A 26,441-nucleotide genomic window follows, 5' to 3' on the forward strand; every position below is an offset into this window, starting at 1 on the left:
TAAGTAAACATCCAACACTTTCTAATCGTAATACTCTCTTTAGCCAAGATTTGATTGATGAACAGGCATCATGATGGTCAAACCAAAAAGCCTACTAGTCCATTCAGTGTTACCTACAATTATCCGCATATTCCATTAAGTTAAACTAATCATTTAGTGTCAATTTGATTTAGTTGACTAAAAGTAGTTGATAAGTATTAAGGGGTTGTTTGGTAGCTAGTTGTAGTTAATTGGGTATCAGTAATACATAAATGTTGGTTCGTATGAATTCACCCAGAGTCAAGGGGTAAGGTCCTTGACTGAAAACAGTTAAAAACAATAAAGAACAATCTACGCCGCAAAAAGTAAAGGAACACAAAATGTTTACGTGAAAATCTTCTTGCTCAAGGAAGGAACAAACCACAATCTACCACATAGGATTCCATGACCTTCACTAACACGTGCCAAGATTCAGCTCACAACCCTATGCAATCTAAGAATGAAACACATAATTCCTCCCATTTGTGATACCTCTAATACAAGTAAACTAAGCAATATCCCTATTGCCCACTATATCAACTAACCCTAGCTGACATAGACTCCAACTACTACCTCTAGCCACAATAAACCATTGCTACTACTAGCCATAAGACACTATGGCTTCCTCTAGCCACTACTCAAATCTAGAAGATAAGAGATGAAACAATACCTACACAAGCTTCATAGAGAAGAGTAGGTTTACAATGTAAGTACAAAATAAAGATTCAATAACAAGGAATAAATGATTGTCTTCAGTGATAAAAGCAGGTCCCTTGCGATTGAGGTCTTCGTTGATAAGAGAGCGGAGACAGATTCAAGATTGAGACAAGAGCAAATATTTTTCAAAATGCAAAAAACTAGGTTTTGCTCTTTGTCAAGTCTCCTTATCAATAAGACAAAGAGAGAAAGGGAAAAATCTTAACCTATTCTCGTTGGTCGAGGTGTACAAGGACATTGCTGTCCTATTACCTCATCTATTGCTCTGTCGTACTGCGCAGACGAGGTACACTTTATAACTGAGTTGTATCTTGCAAAAAGTACATCATAGGTACTAGGTTCATTCAGTATATTTGTCAATCATCATTACAACATTACAACATTTTAGGGTGCCCTTCATCTTCCCTAAGAGTTGGCCACTCGATGTTGTATATCCCTACATTAATCTTCATAATCCACTCTCTATTGAGCGAGACGTCCTCGGGCAGGACCTCCACACCATCCTCTCTCGCCTTAGTGGCAGATGATTCTTGGGATGTACATCGTTCGTTTGACTCAACTTTTTGTGGCACCTCATGGATCTTGTTGGCAACATTCTTTTTTTAATGACCTTTATTGCCAATGAAATTTTGGATGACATTGTTCGGTGTTAGCAGTGTTGATTTCTCTATCATTTGTCATTTCCTTAGTTGCAATCTTGCTCTGATACCACATTGTCATATCTTTAGTTTTCAACTAAGCGCATGTGTGACACTTGACAATTCGCTCACGTTCTTGCACAATTTGCTCACGATCTTGTTATGTCAACTCAATCTAAAACACTAGAAATCGCTAAGGAAATGATAGATAGAACACGAGAGAATTGCAAGGCAGATTTGTATTGAAGAGAACTTGAATTATTTGTTTGATATTAAAAGTGAATGTCCCTATATTTATACTACTCACTTGGTAGGTTAATATACAAATAGTAATTATTATAAAAGTTTCTACATATTTACAAATAAGTTTTCTTTCTAGAATATTGTACAAGTCAAAATATTTCAAAGACCTTTTACACAAGTCTATGATATTCTAAGATATACCATGAGTAATCCCTACATGTCTCTAGAATCATTCACAAGTGGTAACATCCTTTTTATGTAAGGTTCCACGTGGCAAAAAGGTATACCATGTGACGCTTATATAGCTAGATGACATGGAAGGTCATCACATTTACCTATTTAGTTCCTACCTTTAATTTAAACTTTATAAAGCGAAAATAAGAAAATAATTATAATTAGTTGTTTTATGAATGTTGAAAGGGTAAAGAGAAGTTTCTAAGAATTTCCTGATTTACTGTGAAGACGAGGTAAAGAGGACACAGTGAAATGAAATGGTTCCTCTCTATCCTAGTCAATAGACACGTGTGGTCTGAATCATTTAATGTTGAGCTTTTTTGCCCTTCCAACAAAACCTACTGTCCCACTCTTTGCTAAGCTTTGCAAATACTACAACCCTTTCCCCCCATAGATACCAGAAACAAAGCCCACCTCCACCCAGCCAAAAAATTTAATTAAAGAAAAATGTCCTTTGAACCAACACTAGTTGCAACCTCTTTTTACTATGTCCCATCACAAGAGAAGAAGACTAATTATTACATTATTTTTAGCTCTATTCTTAACTTTTCACTTTCTTACTTTGAAACCAAAATAAATAAATATTTGTTTACTTATTAGAGGAACCCATTGAATGAAAACTTGAATTTGTATACAACAACAACAACAACAACCACCTAGTGAAATCCCACAATGTGGGGTCTGGAGAGGGTAAAGTGTACGCAGACCTAACTCCTACCAAGGTAGGACAGCTGTTTTCGAGAGACCCTCGGCTCGATAAAAACATAAAAAGAAGTCAAATACGACAGGAAGTACAAAGCAATATGAGAAAAGCAAAACAAATAACGTAAGTGACACAGATAGAATAGAATACCGAAAGTACAAAGAGTAATAACTAATAACAAAAATTATAGCACAAAAAATTTATAGTGCGCTAATGCGCCTTCTAATAAGGCGGAATAACACGACTTTGTATTAGCCTTCTACCCGAATATGAGCCCTCTACACCCTCCTATCTAAGGTCATATCCTCGGTTAGATGTAACTGCGCCATGTCCTGTCTAATCACCTCTCTCCAATACTTTTTTGGTATACCTCTACCTCTTCTGAAACCATTCATGGCCAACCTCTCACACCTCCGCACTGGGGCATCTGTGTCTCTCCTCTTCACATGCCCAAACCATCTCAGTCGCACTTCCCGCATCTTGTCTTCCACCGAGGCCACTCTCACCTTGTCCCGAATAGCCTTATTTTTAATCCTGTCGTTCCTGATATGCCCACACATCCATCTCAACATTCTTATCTAGGCAACTTTCATCTTTTAAAGGTGAAAGACCTTAACTGGCCAACACTCGGCCCCATATAACATAGCCGGTCTAACCACCACTTTATAGAAATTACCCTTAAGTTGTGGTGGAACCTTCTTGTCATATAGCACACCGGAAGCGAGCCTCCATTTCATCCACCCTGCCCCAATATGATGTGTGACATCATCATCATCAATCTCCCCGCTGCCTTGCATTATAGACCCAAGGTACTTGACACTATTTTTCTTTTGGATGGCCTGGTCACCAAGCCTAACTTCCGCGTCAACCTCCTGAGGTGACTCACTGAATTTGCATTACTCTGTCTTCGTCCTACTCAGTTTAAACCCTTTAGACTCCAAGGTATGTCTCCAATCCTCCAGCTTAGCGTTAACTCTACTATGAGTCTTATCGATCAGGACAATGTCGTCCATGAAAAGCATACACCATGGCACCTTACCTTGAATTTGTCGCATCAATCCATCCATCACCAAGGCAAATAAAAATGGACTAAGAGCTGATCCTTGATGCAACCCCATCACAACTGGGAAGTGCTCTGAGTCCCCTCCTACTATCTTTACCCTGGTTCTGGCACCCTCATACATGTCCTTGATCACCCGAATGTACTCCATAGGTACACCTTTAGCCTCCAAACATCTCCATAGTATCTCTCATGGAACTTTATCCTAAGCCTTTTCTAGGTCGATGAATACCATATGCAAGTCCCTCTTCCTCTCCCTATACTGCTCTATCAATCTCCTCATAAGATGGATGGCTTCTGTAGTTGAGCACCCCGGCATAAATTCAGACTAGTTCTCTGAAATAGACACGCCTCTCCTCAACCTCATCTCCACCACTCTTTCCTACACTTTCATAGTATGGCTTAGAAGCTTGATACCTCTATAGTTGTTGCAGCTCTGGATATCCCCCTTGTTTTTGTATAGAGAGATCATTACACTCGACCTTCATTCTTCGAGCATCGTTGCCGTGTTAAAGATGACATTAAATAACCTAGTCAACCACGCCAAACCTACCGAACTCGCGCTCTTCCAAAATTCCCCAGGGATCTCGTCAGGTCCGGTTGCTCTTCCCCATTGCATCCTACGCACAACACTCTTAACCTCTTCGACCATAATACTGCTGCAATATCCAAGATCGTGATACCTCCCTGTATTCTCCAAATCTCCCAACACAAAGTCTCTTTCCCTTTCGTCATTCAGTAATTTATGGAATTATGACTGCCATCTCTGTTTAATGAGAGTCTCGTCTACCAATACTTTTCCATGCTCGTCCTTAATGCACTTCACTTGATCCACATCACGTGCTCTTCTCTCCCGCGCCCTGGATAACCTAAACAATTTACTATCCCCTCCTATCTCTTCTAGTTCAGCATAAATGCGTTCAAAAGCTATCGTTTTTGCCATCGAAATTGCTGACTTCGCCTCTTTCCTCGCTATCTTATAAAGTTCCTTATTCGTCCACTTCTCTACCTCATCCGTGCTTTCTATCAACTTCACATACGCCATCTTCTTTGCTTCCACCTTCCCTTGCACTTTTCTATTCCACCACCAGTCCCCTCGATGCCGACTATGACTACCTGTCGAGACTCCCAACACTTCCCTTGCTACAACCCTAATATAGCTAGCCGTCTTATCCCACATACTGTCGCATCCCCACTACTTTTCCATGCCCCCATGTCATTCAATTTCTCTCCCATCTCCAGGGCACTAGCTGTGGTCAAATTCCCCCATCTGATCCTAGGTCGGTCATCCCCAACCCTTTTCTTCCTCGTCATCTTGATCCCTAAATCCATTACCAAGAGCTTATGTCGGGTTGTAAGATTGTCTTTCGGAATAACCTTACAGTCTTTGCACAGATCTTTATCATTCTTCCTAAGGAGTAAAAAGTCTATCTGAGTCTTAGCCACCGAATTACGAAAGGTTACCAAGTAGTCCTCCTTCTTTGAGAAACTCGAATTGGCTATCACCAACCCAAAAGCTCTTGCGAATTCCAAAAGTGAAACTCCTTCTCCATTTCTGTCCCCGAAGCCAAAGCCTCTATGCACATCATCATACCCTCCCGAAATAGACCCGATGTGCCCATTGAAATCCCCTCCCACGAACAGTTTCTCAGTAGGCGGTATGCTTCCCACTAACTCGTCCAAATCCTCCCAAAAGCATCTCCTCTTCCTTGGCTAGGCCTGCTTGCGGCGCATAGGCACTAATAGTGTTTAGAGTGATCCCTTCAACGACCACCTTAATCGACATCATTCTATCAGTGAGTCTCCTAACCTCCACCACCTGGTCCCTTAAATCACTGTCTACTAAAATGCCTACCCCATTTCTATACTTCGATCTACCAGAGAACCAAAGCTTATACCTGTCTACCTCCTTAGCTTTAAGACCTACCCATTTGGTCTCTTAGACACAGGCTATATTAATCTTCCTCTTCTTAAGAATCTTAATTAACTCTATGGACTTTCCGGTTAATGTGCCAATGTTCCAAGAACATACTCTCAGTCTAGATGTTCTTTTAACCCACTCACCCCTCCTTATCCTCTTCCCCGTCCCCCGTCTCCGTCCCCAAGCGAGAACATGACCCTAGTCTATCATAGCTATCCAAAGCCACAAAAACACGTATAAACTAATTAATTATTCAAAAGTCAACAGTCAGAAAATGCCACGACAAGTATATGAACAAAAAGTATATGTAAATCGGAGGTACCAACTCCAGTTGTAAGAACCTGGTTCACGCCAAAAAAATATTGTCACGCCGGAAATACTGTTCACGCTGGAAATACTGTTCACGCCAGAAGCCAAAAAATCACTGGACGACGCCGGAAATCAATAGATCTAGGCCAGATCTGAACAAATTTCTTCACTTTCGAATCAGAACAATCTTAAAAAGTGGAGCTTTGGAGTGCTAAGAGAGGAGATAAACGAACAGGTTCGTTGGAGTATTCGGGTTGATTTGAAAATCAAGTAACATCCATAGAGACATACTTTCTTTTTGTAATGGGATCAAAGCATTTTGTGATGTCGGATAACCAATGAAGACACATCTCACATCTCTAGGATCCAATATGGAGAGATTAAATTCAAGAAGCATTTATTCCATTCCCATTGCAGCTACTTTTTTCTTGATTATTGGTATTTTACATTAGTAACTCAGTACAATAATTATTTTTCTCTTCTTCCTTAACTTTTCCCCAAATTCTTTTCATTTCCAACTCCTAATCCTTTTATTTTTATTTTTAATGTTTTTATTTCCTGGCCTTCTGAGGAGGCCCTATTTTATGGGTAAAAAAAGTCAAATATACCATTATACTATAAGAAATGGTTTAAATATATTTTAGTTATACTTTCAATTCAAATATATCCCTTCTGTTATACTTTGACACGTATATATTCCTAATTTTAACAGAAGGAAACATGTTATCTTAGGAGTCAAATAACCCACCTCCATTTTTAAATACCCAATTGCTTTAAAATCCACCCACTTAACTCATTCCCTACGGTGACCTGATTTAAACCAAACTCATTTTCATTGTCATTTCTCTATTTAAGACTTCCGCAAAATCATAACTCTTCATAATTGCTTAATTTGAGAGGTTAATTATCATGGAACTATGTAATTTCTGAATCTCTTTGAATTGCTCGGAAGTTTATCTCTTTGCTCATTGCTTGAGAAATTGACACTAGAAATGTCAAAAGTTTCAAATATAGTAGAAATTAATGCCCCAACCTGAGATCCTTTATTTTCACACCCAGTATAAGTTCTATCTCTCTAACAAATGTCCCTCTTCTGGCAAAAGCATATCTGCACTGTGACGACAGTTCTTTTATGGAGGAAGACTATTTTGGTTTTGCAAAGTTTTTTGAGTCTTGTACTGTTCTCAAGGGACTCCTCTTGCTTTCAGTTTTGTTGAGGTAGATAATGCTTCGTTACTTCATTGTTATCCACTTTAACAGATGGAACTTTAAGGCTAACGCATCATTACAAATTTTAATGGAAGTTTTAAATATAGAAGATGACTATACATGAAAATGGGTTTGGTTCAAGTCAGGTTATCAGCGGGAATGGGTTAAATAGGTGGTTTTCAAAGGAATTGATATTTAAAATTGGGGGTGAGTTATTTGATTTTTAAACTGAGATATGTTTTTATGTTAAAAAAGCATAATACATAAATATAACTCTGAACTTGGGTTCATCTCTAATTTTATTAATGCAGAAGTAGACACTTTAACTATTCAAAATTTGAACAAATGAGCACATTCATCCTACATGACAATTTTGTATTTTACGTGGCATTATATGTGTATTATGCCACGTAGAACACGTGTATCTACTTGTTCAATTTTATACAGGTTTAAGTGGCTATTTGTGTACACCCAAAGTTAGAGGACATAAATATGAAATGAGGTCAAGTTAAATGACATATTTATATATTATGCCCCGTTAAAATTAGGGGTATATATGAGTCAAAGTATAACATGAGAAGTAAATTTGAACAAAAGTATAATGAATGATATATTTAAACTATTTCTAATAGTACAAGGGTATATTTGACCCTTTTTCGTACATTTTTTGTGAATAAAAAGAAAGAAACAAATTTTACATTTGTCAGCATAGACATAATTAGATGCGGAGCTATGTGGAGCTCGAAGGTTCACTCGAACCCATTTGTTGAAAAATTATACTATATATATAAGGTTAATTTCTGATTTTATAAATATATATATTATAAAGAGTCCTCTTAAAATTAAACAGAAACATGTCTTAGTGGCTAAGGGGTTCATTTTTGACCGAGATGAGTTCGATCCTCACTTCATGGAATTGTTTTTAACCTTTTTTGTAAAAGGCCTTATTTTTGGGTTCAATGTAAAGCTTTATAATTTGTTTTCTGTCTATGCTGGGTTTTTTTTCTCAATTTGATTTTGTTTAAATTTATTAGACACATTTTAAATATTTTTGTATTTTACTCTTCTTATTTATATTGCTCTTGTTGTTTCTACCTCACGCTCTTTTCATGTACTAACGTGTAGAAAGCCTTTTAAAAAATGATGAATTATTATTAAATGTGAATTGAGTTAGAAAAATATTATATAAAATAAAGTAAATTTTAAAATTAATTTAATGAAGAAATTTATAAGTCATATTTTCTTTAATAAAATCTATTTAATTGATTTTTTTCTTAATTTTATAGTATTTCTTATTTTATTCGATTCGATTCTAAAAAGATAGAAAACTAAACTTATTTGATTTGTTCATTATGTGTCTTTTTTACAAATAACAATCTAATAAATTAAATTAAATGCACTAACAAATTGACGATGTCATTTATTTATCTTTTAAATATAAATTATAATATTAGCAAACACAAAGAATTTTTAAAATATCATATAATTGAATAGATACTAATTGATAATTTTAAAAAGTTTAAATTGAAGTTGAACTCTGCAAAATAAAAGGAAAAAAACACAAAAAATATATAGATATTCTGATGAGGAGGATAAAAGGTGGAAAAATTTAAATATGATATATTAAGATAAATTAAATTTAGCGAGTTAAAATTTACTATTTTCCTCACATATTACTTTATTTTTTATTTTATAATTTTTACATATTTATTTTTTTATATTTTGAACTGACCCAAAAATTCTGGTTCCACCACGGTATACTGAGCCACTGGACATAACCACTCTTGTACTAGCAAGTCTGCAACTCTGCAACTATCAATATTATTACTCTGTGCGTGTCCTTTGGTGTTTGCCCATTTGCAAGTTCTGAACATTTTAGTAAATTCATTGTATTTTGCAAGATTCTCAGTTGGGTAATTGGAGAAACCCTTTTATATGCAGAAACAGGGGGAAAAAAAGAGTTTGATAAACTATTGATGAAAGTGAAAAAAAAAGAGGAAAATGGCAGGAGCTGGTTGTGGAGGAACTGCTTCAATGCCATCTATGCCACCACCCCGCCCAAAATCACCACCTCAGTATCCAGATTTGTATGGAAAGCGTCGAGAATTAGCCAAAGTTCAGATGCTTGAAAGAGAAATTGGCTTTCTTGAGGTGAGTTTATTGCCTATTTTCAAGTCTCAATTTTCATGTGTTGAGTTAAGAATGTCATGTCATTCTTGTTTATAATCAGTTTAGGTGTAAACCTGAGGCCACTATTTTGAGGTAAAAGTTTGTCACATCAATAGTATTTACAGTTAACTTTCTGTTTTTAGACTCTCTTTTTACTTAGCCCTTGTTTTTAGTTTTTCATATGTGACTTGAGATTGGGGAAAAATAAAGTAGATTGCTTGCTATGAGGGTTAAGGGCTGAATCTTTGTTTGATTTGGATTTTGTGTCACATTACCCTACTTAAATCTTTGCTGGGATATCAAATTGAGGAGTATATTTGCAATATACTAATCTTCACTGTTGCCTCATGTTCATATGCTAAACCAGTGACTAGATGCACAGAATGTACACAATTTGAATTCTGAGCAGTTTAACTTTTAGATTGACTAGACCATTTAAATTAGTTACTGTCATAAAGACATGGCATTGACATGCAATTTGAAGAATCAATTAAAAAGAACAAAATGCTCCAAGATTCTCTTAAATAGAGCTCTTAGACTTTCAGTCTGCTCATTTGCTTGTCAGTTGTGTGCTTGCTGGTGGAGGAATTACTTAGAGCCTGTTTGATTGCCTTATTTTAGGTGCTTTTAAGCCAAAGTAGCTCTTAAGCAATTTTGTAGTGTTTGGGTTTAATAAATAAGTGTTTTTAAGCACTTATTTTTAAGTTAAACAACAAAAATAAGTCAAAAGTCATACGTTATAAATCCTAACTTATCGCTTTCGGCTTATAAGCTATAACTTATAAGCTCCCATCCAAACAGGCTGTTTGAGAAAGTTGGATGATGCAATATTTACTTGTTTAGATGCTCATGTATTTTTTACGTTGTCATCATGTCAATGAATTTACTTCCACCAGAATTTGTACATCTTGCACATGTAATGCTGCCCAACATTGAAACTTTGGAATCTCATTCTTTAAACTGCTCCATACTTTTGTGATTCTCTCCTCTTGAACTTGGGGACTGGAGACTTCCTGTCGCCCTTCCACATGGGAAACACAGAAAAGGATAAAGGTATTAGATTTGTGCTCACACTTTGGAGGTATCATACTGCATCAGGCTGGGAAGTTATCCTCCCTACTGCTTAATAAGCAGATCGCTTATGAATTTTATCTATGGAAAAGAAGCTTACTTCAGAGTTTGATAATTACTTATCTCGACCTATCCCTGACTCTTTGAGGCATTTTCAAAATTTGATCCTAATATGTTTGAAGACAATTACTTCCGAGACTGATCTGAAAGCCGCGTAAGATCATCTTCAACTAACCTACAACCAATAAAGAATTGTCGCAAAATAACCTCGATTTTGGCCTTGCATATATCCTTGACAGCATGTTATTAGTTTCCTTGTTGGGTTAAAGGAGATACAGGTAACAATTTAATGTGCTACGTTTTGATGATTTAAAATTTGCTAGACATTATATCGTATATTTTACCCTAAGCTTGTTTGTACTTTGTTGTGATGAATGTGCTGTATTTTTAATGTTACAAAGGCTTGCTTCAGAGATTTTTGAAGTTATTTTCACTTTACGCTCTTCTCATTTCGATCCAATTCTTTTGAGCAGGAAGAACTGAAATCCATTGAAGGCCTTCATCCCGCTTCTCGGCCCTGTAAAGAGTATGAAGAGAACATATTTTCTACATGTGCATTTATTTCCACATGCTCTGTACTACGGAAGTCATGTGAAGTGAATTTAAGAATGTCCTTTAAAGTACCTCTGTATTGAATGATGTTGACAATTTTGCAGGGTGACAGAATTTGTATCGGAGCATTCAGATCCTCTTATACCAACGTAAGATAGTATTCAACTGTTTTTTTTTAAAGTGCATTTCCAGTATTATAGTTTACCCCTTCTGATTGCCTTTTTTCCCTCGTAGTAGAATAAAGAAGACTCGTAGATCCTGTTGCTACTGGAAACGGCTCTGGTATGCTAAGTTTTAAGCATTTCTGTTTTGGGTTATACTGAGCATGAAATATGATTACTGTTCAAGATTCGATATTGGTTTTATTAGAGTGAGATTCATACAAAAATTAAAGAGATAGAGAGTGATTATCTTAGCATTAACTGCATGAGAGGACTAAACCTTAAAGATCAGAAACTTTTTATGCATAACTATGAAATGTTCTTAGGCTTAATGGATAATTTTTTTTTAGCATCCTGGTAGGCAATTTGCAAAATGTTGCACAGAAACTGTTCAGAGCTATAATACCTTTGTGGGTCATAAGCTAGAAGAGTAGACTTTCCCAAACTGAAAAAATAGTAAGCATAGACGTGACGTAGCCAACTTGATCCAACACAGCTTTTTATTTCTCACATTTTCAAGTATTAACATACTGTTAGGATACTTGCAAGAAGTGAATAGAGTTCTATGTTCAGAGAGAGAGAGAGAAAACTATTGGTGGTTCATAAGCTAGAAAAATAGATTGTAAATAGTAACCGAAGTTGGTGGCAATTGCGCTTCAGTGTGGCCACTATTCATATTTTTATGGATTATGTTTGTGCCCTTCCTTCGCCTCATAAGCTTCGTGAAATCTAGTTTTGGTGATGAATTCTTTTCAGTAGGAAACTTTTTGTTTTTTAATAAAAATGAAAAGTAGGAAGTTATTTTTGTGCAATTATAATACATCTTCTTGTCGTACCCTCATCTGCATTGCTGCAGTCATGAAATATGTGCTCGAAGAAATGTTTTTAAGCCTTGTAATCTGAGCTTTGATAAAGTGCAATTTTTTCCTTTAAGGAGGATGACAATTAAGAGGTTACATCTTTACATAGACTCATATATTTCTACGTTTTGTCAAATTAGCATCTTGCAAATAGCTAAACAAATTTGCTGCTTTTCTCATTGGGGTTGTATGAGACTTATTCATGTTTAATCACTGTTGTGGCTTCTTCTATTGACATAAGTTTCTTACACATTGTAGTGGCTCTTCATGTTTCAATCTCTCGTGGATTTGTTGCTGGTGCCGATGTCCTAGAATGAAGATGCCGGACTGCTGTATCTGCAATTTATGTAACTGCTGCCCATCTATCAGTTGCTCAATACCTAAGTGTCAATGTTTCTCCTGTCCACGGTCTAAATGCTGCAGCAAGCCTGTCTGCAAATGGAGTTGCTGTAGCTTAAAATGTCCTCCTTGCTTTCGCTGTTCCTCTTGTAGACCATGTACATGTACATGTTCTTATCCTAGATGTCCAAAGTTAAATTGTAGTTGCTGCTGTAAAAAGTGCTGCTGCTTCTGCCCTTGCTACTTTTGTTAGTAGTCCTAATACTAAATCATGCAATAATATTTCTATATGAAACTTCTATAAAATTGTGAATATTTTTGTCTGGAATAGCATTTGAAGTTACCTTGTTTCCTATCATTATGAATTTTGGGATGACAAATGGTTCACAGCGGATTTTTTTTGAGAATTCAAGAGAAAGACAAGCCTTTTAATATTACGATAGATGTTTAAGTGGAAGTGAATATTTCAACCATACTATTTGTCTATTAGAATACTGTCGATTCTATTTCACTCGAAGTCATAATAGCAAGAGTTTTAACCTGTCCTCCTCTGTACAGCTTTGCATTATTTTTTCTCTATTTTTAACTTGTCTTGCATCAACCTGTTTTTACTCCTGTTAAGTTTTCTTTTACCCCTTTTATTTTACTTGTTCATTTTCATTTAGTCTGCCTTGTCATGCCCCACATAATAACTTCTCTGTCATGTCCATCTCTAGTCTTTGTATCCATACTGGTATGATCCAAGGCCCATAAAACAAGGGTATGTAGGTCCATAGTTGAGCTTGAGTCAGTACCTCCTAATGAGGGAGCTAAACAAGGGATAGAAGTATATGTACTGTTCAAACTAAAAGTTTGGTAAAAAATTTATTGGTGTTTTATATTGGTCGCTTTACAATATATGTCAAATTTGAACTCTATTTGGAATAGATTTTGATGCTCAATTTAACATAGTTCAGTCAACCCAAACATACATAAAAAAAATAAAATGGTACTAAAACCTCATTTGTTTTTATTAATATTAAGATGTTTGAATCTGAATGCACATCTGAATATTAAGACGTGCATTAAGATTAGAGGTCTGCATCTGAATACACATCTAAATATTAAGATATTGCATTAAGATCTGAATACTAAATAGTTAAGATTGTTTGTTTTCTCAACATTTGAATGTATAAAATTGTCTTTGTTTAACAAAAGTTATATACAATTCAAATAAAATATTGAATTGATCTAATATTATATCAATAAAATATTTTAATTTTTTATATGAAATTTGGTGGTGGTAATAATTAATGATGGTGATTGTTTGTTGATTTATTTTTCAATGTGTGTGTCGATTTGGGATGGTGTTAATTGATGATAGTGATTGTGAGTAGTATCTTATGGTATAATGGTTGGCATTAGTGTTTAACTGTGGTTGTTGGTGTGACAGCTCATAAGTAATAGTAGAATGATACTGATAGCTAATAATTGTGATGAATGATTGTAACGACTCGTTAGGTTATTTTGTGTACTAGAGTTTCTTATTCCATAAAAGACTCTTCCAGTAGATTCTAAATGGAGATTTTGGACTATTCGGTAACTCCGGTTATTTAGTTGACGGATAATTTTAGATAATTAATTTAATTTGTGGACTAATTTGATAATTTATTTAATACCCTATACCACTTGCCCATATTTATTAAAATAAATTTGTAGGATTTGTCACTTTTCGTACATAACTAGTTTAGTTTACGTGCTTTGCACGTATACCTCACGTTAATCAATAACATTATATATAAGAAGAACAAAATTATTAGAAAGTAACAATTAATGTCTTAACTGTAAAAATAAATGTTAGATCTATCTAAAAGACAAGAATTTCATATATGAAGGTTAAAAACTTATTAAAAAAATAAGAACCTCTTCATTTTTAAATTCTTTTATTTATTTATCACAATTTAAGTAAAATTTATACAAGGTAAAAATATTAATTTTAAAGTCTTAAATATTTGAACTTCCAATATAGTTCAAATAAGGAAATACATATAAGAAGTGACAGCTATTTTCAAAGGGTAAAAGAGACAAACAACATTACGTATATTAACCTTCACAAAACCCCTTTCTGGATATTAGGATTTCAGTTTAAATAATGAAGTAAAATGTCAAAACTTTCTAATTTTACTGCGTATATTAACCTCTAAGCTCCTCTCTAATTTATTTTTAATCCAAACACCCAATGGGACAATTTCTTAACAGAAAATCAACTGTACAAAATCAGCCCAAATGCTGACTCGATCCAAAAAATAAAATACCTGATGCAACAAAATTATTACACAAAGTCAATATAGGAAAGTGGAAAGACATAGCCCAGGAGCTTCTTCTCCCTTTATCTTCCGTGGATTTTGATGTCTGCATCTACTGCTTCTGTCCTCGAGACACCAGCAATGAAGATAAGCTATGCAAGGTGTATAACTTAATTTATGAAGAGGAACAACTCAAAAAAAGCAGCAACAGTGCAAAAAGGAAAGATAAAGAGTTTTCCTCTAATAGTGGTGCAAATCAGCAAAACCAACACCAAGCAAGGTAAATGCTCCATCTACGATCCAAGAAACTATTTAATTTAGATGAATGGTTAAATTTTTCTGCGTAATTCTCAGAGATCAACTGGATCTGGACAACAACTGTGCTTAGTTCGACCTGTTCTAATGACCAACACCAACCAAGGTAAAGTTCTTTCAAATTTGAGATTATGAGACACAATCTCTATCAAAATAACTCTTCTTCAGCATCTGGACAGAAGTAGAACTGGTGGGTATTGAAAGACCACCACAGCTAAGCTTAACAACAAATAAGCACCAGTGATATCAAACGAACCAAGTAACACTAAATTTTAAAATAAAAATCAAGCTCATTATCCATCCTTCTATCGGTTGAATTCCTAACGAAATTACTACCACCATATAAAGTCTAGCTAATAAGGTTGATTTTACTTCAACTAAATTTAGAGTAGTGGAACAAAGCATCTGAAATTAAGGAAATATGGCTAATAAGATTAGTTTGCAGAAGGAAGTTAAGTGCTGGTTTAGTACCGGATAATACCTCAAATCTCTCACCAGGTGCAAGGTAGTGACAACCAAACAAAATAGCTTCAAACTTAACTAACGCTTGAACAAATTATCACAAGTAGCCTTACTTGTATCTCAGAAATAAAAATTGTAAATATACACTATCAAGTGGATGAACTCCTTTGTCTAACTCTCAGGTTGGGAATGCTAAGCTTGTCCAATTTTATAATCTTTTTGCCTTCTGTTGGAACTTCATTGAATGACTTAAATTAATATGTACCTGCAAAACTAAAAGTTAGATTAGCAAAATATTCAGCAAAAGTATATTTTCCTCCATTAAGGAGTGTTGTACTCATACTATGATGGTCCTCTTGATTCTTTCAATTTCCTTAACCTCCATATCAATATTCCAAGGGCACATCCAATCACCATTGATAATGTTGACCATTGCTAATGAATCTGTCTCCACAATAATATTTGATTGTTGATACTCCAGACAGAAATAAGTCCCTCTCTAGTAGCCCCTAGCCTCAGCTACTAGATTAAAAGTATTAGCAATTTGGAAACCTTTTGCTACTATTAGATCACCTTCATGATTCCTTAAATAAAAAGCAGTAGCACTAGGCCCTGGGTTCCCTCTAGATGCACCATGACAATTACATTTCACCCAATCATAGGGAGGAGGACTCCACCAAAACACCTTGCAATGAAAAGTGGGTCTATACTGATCCAGTGAAGATACTATCATTGTCCAGAAACTAGGAACAGTTGCACTGAACTTCAATCTAAAAAACTTTATCAGAGTATCATTGATATCCCATAACACCTTGTTTCTAGAATAGAAACCACCATATAGAATAGTGTTTCTCTCCTCGTCAAAGGATAAATCCTGATCTAAAGAAATCGAGTCCCACCGAATCACATGAGAATCATTATGTTAATATCGCTTAAGCATCGATACATGAAACATGTGATAAACTGCTGAAAGGTTTGGAGGCAAGGCTAATTTATAGGCTGACTCCCCATACTTCTCCAAAATCTCAAAAGGGCTAATAAACCTTGGATTGAGATTCCCTTTCCTCCCAAACCTCATCATACCCTTAGTGGGTGACACCAAAAGCAACACTCGCTCAATAATGGCAAAGGACATATCAAAAATATGTTTGTCTGCATGGTTCTTCTGCCTACTTTGGACAGTCACAAGGTGCTGCTAGATCAACTTCATTTTATCCATGGAGTCTCTCAACAAATTGGTTCCCCAAGGTTATACCCCAAAAGAATCAAACCACCTCACGGGAGATCTACACCTCCTCCCGTACAAAACCTCAAATGGTGCTATCTGGATGCTGGAATGGTTGTTGTTGTTATAAGAAAACTCCACAAGAGGTAGGGATTGGTACCAATGACCGCCAAAGTCCATGACACAAGCTCGAAGCATGTCCTAAAGCACCTGAATAGTTCGCTCCAATCGACCATCGGTTTGAGGATGAAAAGCGGTACTCAACTCAAGCTTGGTACCAATCTTCTCCTGTATAAAACTTCAAAAATGAGAGGTAAACTACCAATAGAAATGGACACTCCATGCAACCGAATAATCTCACAGATGTAGATCCTATCCAACTGCTTCGTATTATTGCTAGTCTTCAACAGAATGAAATGAGTCAATTTAGTCAACTGATCCACAATCATCCAAACTGAATCATGCTTACCTAAAGTCAAGGGTAACCCCGTCACAAAGTCCATAGTATTGTGCTTCCACTTTCACTCGAGAATAGGCATCCTTTGCATAGAACCACCCAATTTTTTATGCTCATACTTCGCTTGTTGGCAATTCAAACACTTAGGTACAAAATCTACGATGTTTCTATTCATGCCACACCACCATTATGTTGTTTCAAATCATAAAACATCTTTGTTGTTCTTGGGTGAATAGAATAATTTGAACAATAAGCCTTCTCTGATATCATACGCACCTAATCACCAACCTTTGGCAAACAAATACAACCTCTAATCCTCAAAACTCCCTCAGGATCAAGGAAAGCCGATTTAGCTTCACCTCTCAATACTTTATTCCGAATCATTCTCAACTTGTCATTATCAAACTGATGGGCAAAAATTTGATCAATCAAGGTAGACCTAGCCTCCACGAAGGTCAAAATGCTATGAGCCATAGAGATATAAAGTCGGACCAACTATCTAGACAATGACTGAACCTCTAAAATGAAATGCCTCTCCTCTGCCTTAAGAAAGGCTAAACTATCCATACTAGGTGCTATCCAGCTCAGGGCATCCGCCACTATATTAGCCTTGCCCGGATGATAAAGAATGGTGATGTTATAGTCTTTCAATATGTTTAACCACCTACCCTGCCTTATGTTCAAATTCGGCTGAGAAAAGATATACTTAAGGCTATAGTGATTGGTAAAGACCTCACAACGCATACCATAAAGATAGTGTCTCTATAAATTCAAAAACAATACCACCGTTGCTAACTCCAAATTATGAGTAGGGTATTTATTCTCATGCACCTTTAGTTGTTGAGAACCATAGGCTATAAATCTCCCCTTCTATATCAAAACACCATAAAAATGGCACCCAAAGCATCACAAAATATAATGAAAGACACACCCTTCTCGAGTAATATTTGAATAGGAGCTTAGGTCAATAACTTCTTGAGCTTTTGAAAGCTCGCCTCACACTCATCATTCCACTGAAATGCCACGGTCTTTTTAGTCAACCTAGTCACTGGAGCTGCGATAGAAAAGAAACTCTGAATAGATCGATGATAATAGCCCACTAACCCAATAAAGCTCTAAATCTCTATAACCAAAGTAGGCCTTGGTTGAATCGGCCATAATCTTGTCCTTAGTCACCACATGACCCAATAATGCCACAAACTCAAGCCAAAACTCACATTTGGAGAATTTTGCATACAACTTCTCCTCTCTCAACCTTTATAGTACGACCTTTAAATAAATAACATGGTCAGCCTCATTCTTGAAATAAACTAAGATATCATCAATAAATACAATCACAAAAAAATTCAAATAAGGACAAAATACCCAATTCATAAACTCGATAAAAGCAGTCGAAGCATTAGTCAACTCAAGGTAAATAACCACAAACTCATAATATCCATAACGAGTCTTGAAATTGGTCTTTGGGAAATCAGATTTCCAAACTCTCAACTGATGGTAACCCAACCCCAAGTCTATTTTAGAGAAGATTGATGCACCCTGAAGCTGATCAAATAAATCATCAATGAGAGAAAGAGGATACTTGTTCTTGATTGTAACTTTATTCAACTCTCGATTGTCAATACACATCCTCATAGTAATGTCTTTCTTTTTCATAAATAACACTGTTGCACCCCAGATGATACACTAGCCCGAATAAACCCCTTCTTCAATAAATCCTCCAAATATTTCTTCAAATCCTTCAATTCTGTCGGAGCCATTGGATAAGGAGAAATAGAGTTGGTCTTTATGCCTGACTTTTAGTCAATCACAAAATTGATATCACGGTCCAAAGGAACACCCATCAAGTCTGTAGAAAGCACATCCATAAATTCTCTTACCACCCTTGTTGTTTGTAAAGGAGATAAATACTTAGTAAGGTCACAAATATGAGCAAAATAAGACAAGAAATGTTTTATGCATCATATGGCAAGCACGAATATACGATATCATACCCTTTGAGTATGAACTTGGATTACCTTTCCACACTAACCAAGGCAAATTAGGATAAGCTAAGGTATCAGTCTTGGCATAACAATCTGAAAATGCATGGTAGGGAGACAACTAGTCCATACCCAATATCACATCAAAATTAAACATATCTAATAAAATCAAGTCTTCCTGAGTCTCTCTACCCAAAAATATCACCATACACCCCTGGTATACCCGATCCACCACTAAAGATTCACCTATCAGGGTAGAAAAACTAATATGCATAGCAAGGGACTTACACACATAATCAATGCCCAAATCAAAATAACTTGACACATAAGAGTAGGTAGACCTTGGATCAAATAATACTAAAGTAGAAAAATGGAAAAATTGGATGATACTTGTAGTCACTGTATGAGAAGTCTCTGCCTCAGATCTACTAGATATAGTATAGCATAGCATAGACTAGGGTCACCACTAGCCTGTGAACCACCACGAGCACCACCTCACTCTCCACCCTTGGCACCCTAGGTGCCATCTCTATCACTTTATGAAGAACCTCAAATGGCTGGGGTGGGTGTAGCACGAACAATTGATATCTAGGCTATAAAGTGGCAGAAGTACGTCTGGGGAAATCCTTTGCCTTATTCCCAAAATCATTACAAACAAATCATCCTCGAGGACCCAAACCCTGTGAAGGATAAGCAAAAGTGTTAATATTTCCTTCGGAGCTCAAAGAACCACCATAACTAACCTAACTCGATTTGAATCCACCCATATCATTTGTACCCTAAATCCTTTCATGCACTGGCTTGCCCTAATAACCATGGGTTCCTAGACCCAAATACTCCTTACCTTTAGATGAATGACCACTGAACTGACCTTATCGACGGAACCTCTTGGCACCTCCATATCTAGCATGTTTGATACTTTCAATCATCCTAACATGATCAATAATATTATTGAATGAGTCACCCAATAATACAAAAGAGTTTGTGGCCTCCTAAAGATAATCGGTGAATCCCTTTACCAACTTATAAATCTGCTCAAACTCTCTAGGGATACTCAACATAGAATATCGAGACAACTTATGAAAATGAGCCCCGTACTAAGAAACTGATTAGGATCCCTATTCCATTCTATCAAACATTTCCCTGTGCTAATCAGAAATCTATATGGCACAAACCTCTCGTAGAATACCTCGGTGAACTGCTCCTAACCCATCATAAGAGAATTGGTAGGTCTTTGAGCAAGACCTAGGAGGCAATAATCTGACGAATCTCTCAAATTGTTTTTGCTCTGAAGTAAACATAGCAACACTAGTAGAAATAGGTGGACCTGCAAATATTAGAGAAATGAAAAGCAGGGCTAATTTGATACCTAAAAATTTGAAATCCAACACTCGAAGTCTAACCGACCATTTTCCCCACTTCTTCAGTCTGTTGCTCTACATCCTCATACTCAAAATCAGGCTTGGGTGGGGCCTTAATAGATCATCCTCAATAAGGATCTTCCTTCTTGAACCCATTAATTACATCTAACGCAAAAAGAATAAACTAGAGGTTTACAACACTTGATAAGAGTAACTCGCACGAAAGGAATCAATAAAAGGAATTTATCCTATTAAGTGTCTTGTAACCTCTCGAAGATAAGTATGGATATCTATGTACCTATAAATACATGTTTCCATCATTATGGATAAGCCAATGGAGGAAAAAATTGGGCTAGAAAACTTTTGGATAGTGACTTGGAAATATTTAGTCTAGACTAGACTTATACGAAATTTGAGTCAATTGAGGTCTAGGGTAATTTGATAATGGATGAGAAGTTATATTCTTAGTTTGATTATTGGAATTGATATCCAAGATGATACAGAATCTGTACGACTTTACGGAATGATATTTGGGCTAGTAGAACTCCCATAATTGAACTTGATGTAAAGTATTAACTTTAGAACATCATGGGATGAGGGTGTGTTGCAAAATAGGAGCTTGGCACTCAAATCCCAGCATTCTATCTCAGTACATCCCACCAGAGCATGATTATTACCACAAGGGCGAGGCCGCTGTGGCGGGCCAATCAGGATTTAAAATGGGAAAAGTTCCAAAAGTGTTATTTTCTATAAAACTTTGTTCTTGAGATCTAAGGGGAAACCTAGGATAATTTCTCATCATTATTTCATGAATTTTTGTTCCAAAGGTAAGTTAATTACTCCCCTAATTTGTATTTCGATTCTTAGAACTTAGAATCATGTTTTGTTATCATTAGGTAAGGGTTTTGGCCTGAAATTAATGGTGGAAAAATTAGGCTATTTTATTGATCAATTGCAAATGTGTGACTATTTTTAGACCAAGAACAAACAGAAAGACTTTAGAAAGGGAAAGCTCCAGCAGTTTAGAGTTTCTAAGGCTTGATTTTTAGGTAGTGATGGTTTTATCTTCCCATATATTTCATATGTGTTTGTTAATTTCTTCATTGTATGCATATATGTATGTGAATAGGGAAAGATAAAATGAACCACATGAAATGACTGTTTACTGTCAATGACATATAATGAACCTGTTATTTGATTGTCCAAGTATGTGAACTATTCATTATGGATTGTGAATATGTTGTGTTTGATTGGACTGGGTGTCATGTCCAGACATATAACTGAATCGGGTGTCATGTTCTGACACATATTTAGATTATATGTCACGCTCCGACACAACACTAGATGGGGTATCACCTTTCGACACACTAACAAGCGAAGTGTAGGTTCCATGAGAGAACTATTATTGACTGTGAATTGTAATTGAGACAAGTGACAAAGTATTATGTATATGTGTTTATTGTGTTGTAGTTACTTGTTACATATCTCACTTACTGGAATAGCCACGTGATCCTACCAGAACATTATTGTTTTGTGTACTGATACTGCACTTGCTCTTTCTTTGTTGAGTATGAGGCATCTTCAGGCGGCTGTTGAGAGACCTCGAATAGGCGATCACTGAGTTTACAGAATTCAAGGGTGAGCTAGTTCTTTCAGACTACCATGAGTTCTTCTCAATCTTGGTCCCTCCTTTACCAACTTAGATTTTTCAGACATTATTTATTTTATGACTTTTCAGGTCGTATTCCCTTTCTCTAGTTCGTAAGAGTTTCGGTATAATAACTTTCAGATTCTAGGGATATTTTCACATTATTTTAGTTTGAATTGGCTGAGTTTATGGGGACTCATCAACTTTTTCTTATTTAACTTATTTCCACATCTTAAATTGCCTATTTCTTATTGTTACTGATTAGTTTAGCCTGTAATAGTGGTTCCCGTACTGAAGGGTTAGAGTGAGTGTCAATTACGGCGGTTCAGGATAGTGACAAAGTTGGTATCAGAGCCCTCTGTTTTTTGATCTCGTTGTACTAAAATGAGTCTACTAGAGTCTTGCAGAATGATACAGAGACATCTGTACTTTTTTCGAGAGGCTATAGGACTTTAGGAAAAAATTCTCTATCTTCTCTCCATTTGTGCTATAACTTGATTCTAATTGGTATTTGGTTATGCAAATTGGTATCTAACATCTTTCACTCTTTTGTCTGTAGATGGTTAACACTCACTACAATGGTTTCCGACCCATAACTCCCATCGATCCAGAGGAGGAGCCAACTATTAGAGAACGTGGCCAAGGCAGGGCCAGGATAAGGGGATGCGACAGAGGCTAAGGAAGGGCAGTGCCTGCAAGGGGTGAAGGTCAAGTTGAGGATATACCCAAAGAAGAAGCCCCTCCCACACCCTAGGATGAGGTAGAAGGGATGTAAAGGTTGAGGCAAAAGAAGATGCTGAACAGGTGGAGGATGCACATGCGGCTAGGGTTGCAAGTCTTCCCCTTCTAGACCCTATTTTAGCTTAGCAAATCATGACTTTCTTGAGTGGGTTGGCCTATACTGGAGCCACTCCAACAGTGCCCGTAGCCCAAGCTTAAGTTTTTCATTCATTTGCTATTGCAGTTCTTCATACGAATAGAATGTTGGGCACTGATGCCTTCCTCCTTCCACGTATGGGCCTTGTGATGACTAGCACTAAGCATGATATGTTGACTAAGTTTCTAAAGTTGAAGCCACGAATATTTCATGGTTTTGACAGCAAAGATGCCTATGAGTTCATCATTCACTATTATGTTAGGCTGCACTAGTTAGGTATAGTCCACCAGCATGGGGTTGAGTTTATGACCTTCCAGCTTCAAGGTTAAGCCAAAAAGTAGTGAAGGGACTATGTGGTGTGTCACTTGCCAGCTTTCCCCCCACTCACTTGGATTCTGTTCCATGCTCTATTCTTGGAGAAATATATACCCTGGACCTTGAGGAATCGCAAGAAGAATGAATTCATGGCATTAGAGTAAGGTGGTATGGCTGTGGCCACATATGAGGCTTAGTTTCACGCACTGTCCAAGTATGATACTCAACTGGTGATTATAGAGGAGGAGAGTATTTGGCTGTTCCTAAATGGATTGAATCCCAAGTTTCAAATATTATCTGTCCATATGACCTCTTCAGGTAAAAACTTTAATGAAGTGACAGACTTCGTGAAAAAGGTAGAAGGATTACGATGGGATGGGCAGGCCAAAACTTTGGCTAAGAAGCCCAACAATATAGGTAATTCTCATAGATCTTATTTTAGAGGACCAGGAAGGCTGATAATTTTAGCTCGGCCGATTCAGTCAATTATGCCTGCTTTTATAGTAGTTATTCAAGTACTCGACAATAGAACCATGCCCAAGAAGGCTAGGGAGCTTCCTTCATATCGAGCAACAGACCGTCTTTTGAGCGTGGCAGTATTAATTGTGGAGAACCAAAACATATGAGAGGAGAGTGTCCTTACACTCGTATGACTAATTCCACGCCACAGTAGGCTCGAGCAGTGGTACCGATAGGCAGAGGTAGCAATGGCAGAGGACATCCACAAGGTGAACAATGAGGAAACTATAGAGGCAATGAAGGCCGAGGTAATGGTAATGCAAGGTCGAGGAGAAGTGCAACTAGGCATAGAGGTAGCCCTTCATGATGAAAAAGACTTAGTTTTATGCATACCTAGGCAAGGCCGAGGCTGAAGCGTCTAATGTTGTGATCATAGGTACTATTCTTATTGGTGACAAGATGATTACTATTTTGTTTAATCCGGGCTCTACTTATTCATATGTATCATTATAGTTTTCCTTAGAATTTGATGCGATTTGTGATGTGCTTGATGCCCCCATTTATGTTTCTACCCCTGTTGGAGAGTTTGTTATAGTCACCCATATCTATCATGCTTGTACTTTTCGGTTTATGGGTTTTCAAACTTAGGGTGACTTGGTAATTTTAGATATGACCGGTTTTGATATGATCTTAGGCATGACTTAGTTGCCCCCCCTACCATGTTGTACTTAATTGTAATGCTAATACCATGGCTTTAGAGATCCCGGTTAGGAAAAGGTTAAAGTGGGAAGGGTTGCACAAGCCTAAGCGAGCTAAGATCATATCCTTTTGCCGGGCTAGAAAAATAGTGGGGCAGGATTGTTTGGCATATTTGGCTCATATTCGGGATGTTGATGTTGAGTATCCCTTTATTAAGTCTATTCCTGTAGTGTCTAGTTTAAAAAAGTTTTCTACCGATTTGATTGGTATGCCTTCTGATAGAGATACAGATTTCTGCATTGACTTACAGCCGTACACTCGCCCTATCTCTATTCCTCCTCATCGCATGACTCTGACAGAATTGAGAGAGATTAAAGCTCAAATCCAAGAACTTTTTGATAAAATTTTTATCCGTCCTAATACTTTCCCCTGGGGTGCTCTAATCTTGTTTGTTAAGAGAAAAGATGGTAGTCTGGAAATGAGTATATATTATCGGTTGTTGAATAGGGTCACCATTCAAAATAAGTACCCGTTGCCTCGCATAGATAAACTCTTTGACCAATTTCAGGGTGCGTTGGTCTTTTGAAAAATTGATCTAAAGTCTGGGTACCATCGACTGAAGATTAGACTTGAGGATGTGCCCAAAATAGCATATAGAACCCAGTATGGGCACTATGAGTTTTTGGTAATATCGTTCGACTTGACCAATGCACCTGCAGCCTTCATGAGTTTGATGAATGGGGTGTTCAAGTTGTTCCTGGATTCATTCATAATTGTGTTTATAGATGACATTCTGGTCTATTCAAAAAGTAAGGAGGAACATTCTGACCATCTTCGTATTGTTCTGGGTGTCTTGAGGAAACAAAAATTATACGCAAAATTCTCCAAGTATGAGTTTTGATTATCTTCACTTATCTTTTTGTGGGCATGTGGTTTTGTAAGAAGGGGTGATGGAAGATCCCCAAAAAAATGAAGTAGTCAAAAACTGGGCCAGACTTGCTCTGTTACTAAAGATAGGAGTTTTATGGGACATGCCAATTACTATTGCCGGTTCGTGAGGAACTTTGCTTCTATTACCTCCTATTTAACCAGGTTGACTAAGAAGGAAGTACCATTTAAGTGGACTAATAAATGCGAAGAAAGCATCCAAAAGCTCAAAACTCTTCATACCACAACACCTATTCTGACCCAGCCAGTGGAAGGTAATGATTTTATTATTTATTGTGATGCTTCACATGAGAATTGAGTTATAACTACACTCTTACCCAATTCGGTGCTCAATACTCATCCCAAGACTCACTATGCTCATAAGACTCAAATCAATCAGTTTATACAAGTCAATCCATCTAGTAACATTAGACTCTAATCAACTCAATCATCACTTCTTTTAATGAAACATTATTTTCTAGACTCATTCATGACCCATAGGAACTCCAATCAACAATCATTTAGACTTCTACTATCCAACTCAAGTTTGACTCATACTCATTCAACATTCACTAATCAAACTTTTAGACTCAATAATTGTGTAATACATTGAAATTTAATACTCATATAGGATTCATGTAGGGAGAAATATAATCATTTATTTTAAGTGTTTAATTCATGAAAACTATCAAATATGCAAATTTATAAAAAAATATACTAGGCTTTAAAGAGATATTTCAAAGATTCATTCGTAGGAGACTTATATCACTTACTACTCAACCAATCACATACTTAGGGCACATGAAAGAACTTAAACCATGCTTTAGTTAGTCTTACATACCTGTAACTCGAAGAACAATCAAAAGTTTGGAAGATGGGAATGAACGCTTGAACTCTAGCTTCTTTCTCTTCTCCAATCTTTCATCTCAAATAAAGTAAGTGTTAATGAGGACTTAGGCATATAAGGTACTATTAAGGGACTCTAAATAGTCCCAAAACGTCGAAGTTTTGATTGGTAAAGGGTGGAAAAAGATCAAACTATCTTTCATAAAAATCAGATTCTGGCCATATACGGGTCATTTCTACGACCAGTCGAAACTTTGATGAGTTGTAGGATCCTCTCCTATGACTCGTAGAATTTTCTATGGGTTGTCATCATCACTCA

The 26,441-nt window shown here is 36.5% G+C and overlaps 1 protein-coding gene and 1 long non-coding RNA gene across 3 annotated transcripts; both read left to right on the top strand.

The window, feature by feature from the left end:
• The first annotated feature begins 8,747 nt into the window (after window positions 1–8,747).
• On the top strand, window positions 8,748–12,619 carry LOC129892103 (guanine nucleotide-binding protein subunit gamma 3). Of its 2 annotated transcripts, none has more exons than XM_055967648.1 (5): window positions 8,748–9,203; window positions 10,826–10,878; window positions 11,009–11,053; window positions 11,139–11,186; window positions 12,184–12,619. In XM_055967648.1, exons 1-5 carry the CDS (start codon window positions 9,054–9,056, stop codon window positions 12,515–12,517), a joined length of 630 nt encoding a protein of 209 aa, XP_055823623.1. In that variant the 5' UTR covers window positions 8,748–9,053; the 3' UTR covers window positions 12,518–12,619. The 2 variants fall into 2 exon arrangements, with proteins under 2 accessions (XP_055823623.1, XP_055823624.1); XM_055967649.1 differs by having other exon boundaries at window positions 11,142–11,186.
• Window positions 12,620–14,841: 2,222 nt separating this feature from the next.
• Window positions 14,842–24,263, top strand: LOC129893308 (uncharacterized). The gene is made up of 3 exons (XR_008767415.1): window positions 14,842–14,970; window positions 21,921–21,989; window positions 22,559–24,263. It is a non-coding gene; the product is annotated as an uncharacterized LOC129893308 (long non-coding RNA).
• The last annotated feature ends 2,178 nt before the right edge of the window (window positions 24,264–26,441 follow it).

This window comes from Solanum dulcamara, chromosome 6 (genome assembly GCF_947179165.1).
Source record: "Solanum dulcamara chromosome 6, daSolDulc1.2, whole genome shotgun sequence".
Lineage (NCBI taxonomy): Eukaryota > Viridiplantae > Streptophyta > Magnoliopsida > Solanales > Solanaceae > Solanum > Solanum dulcamara.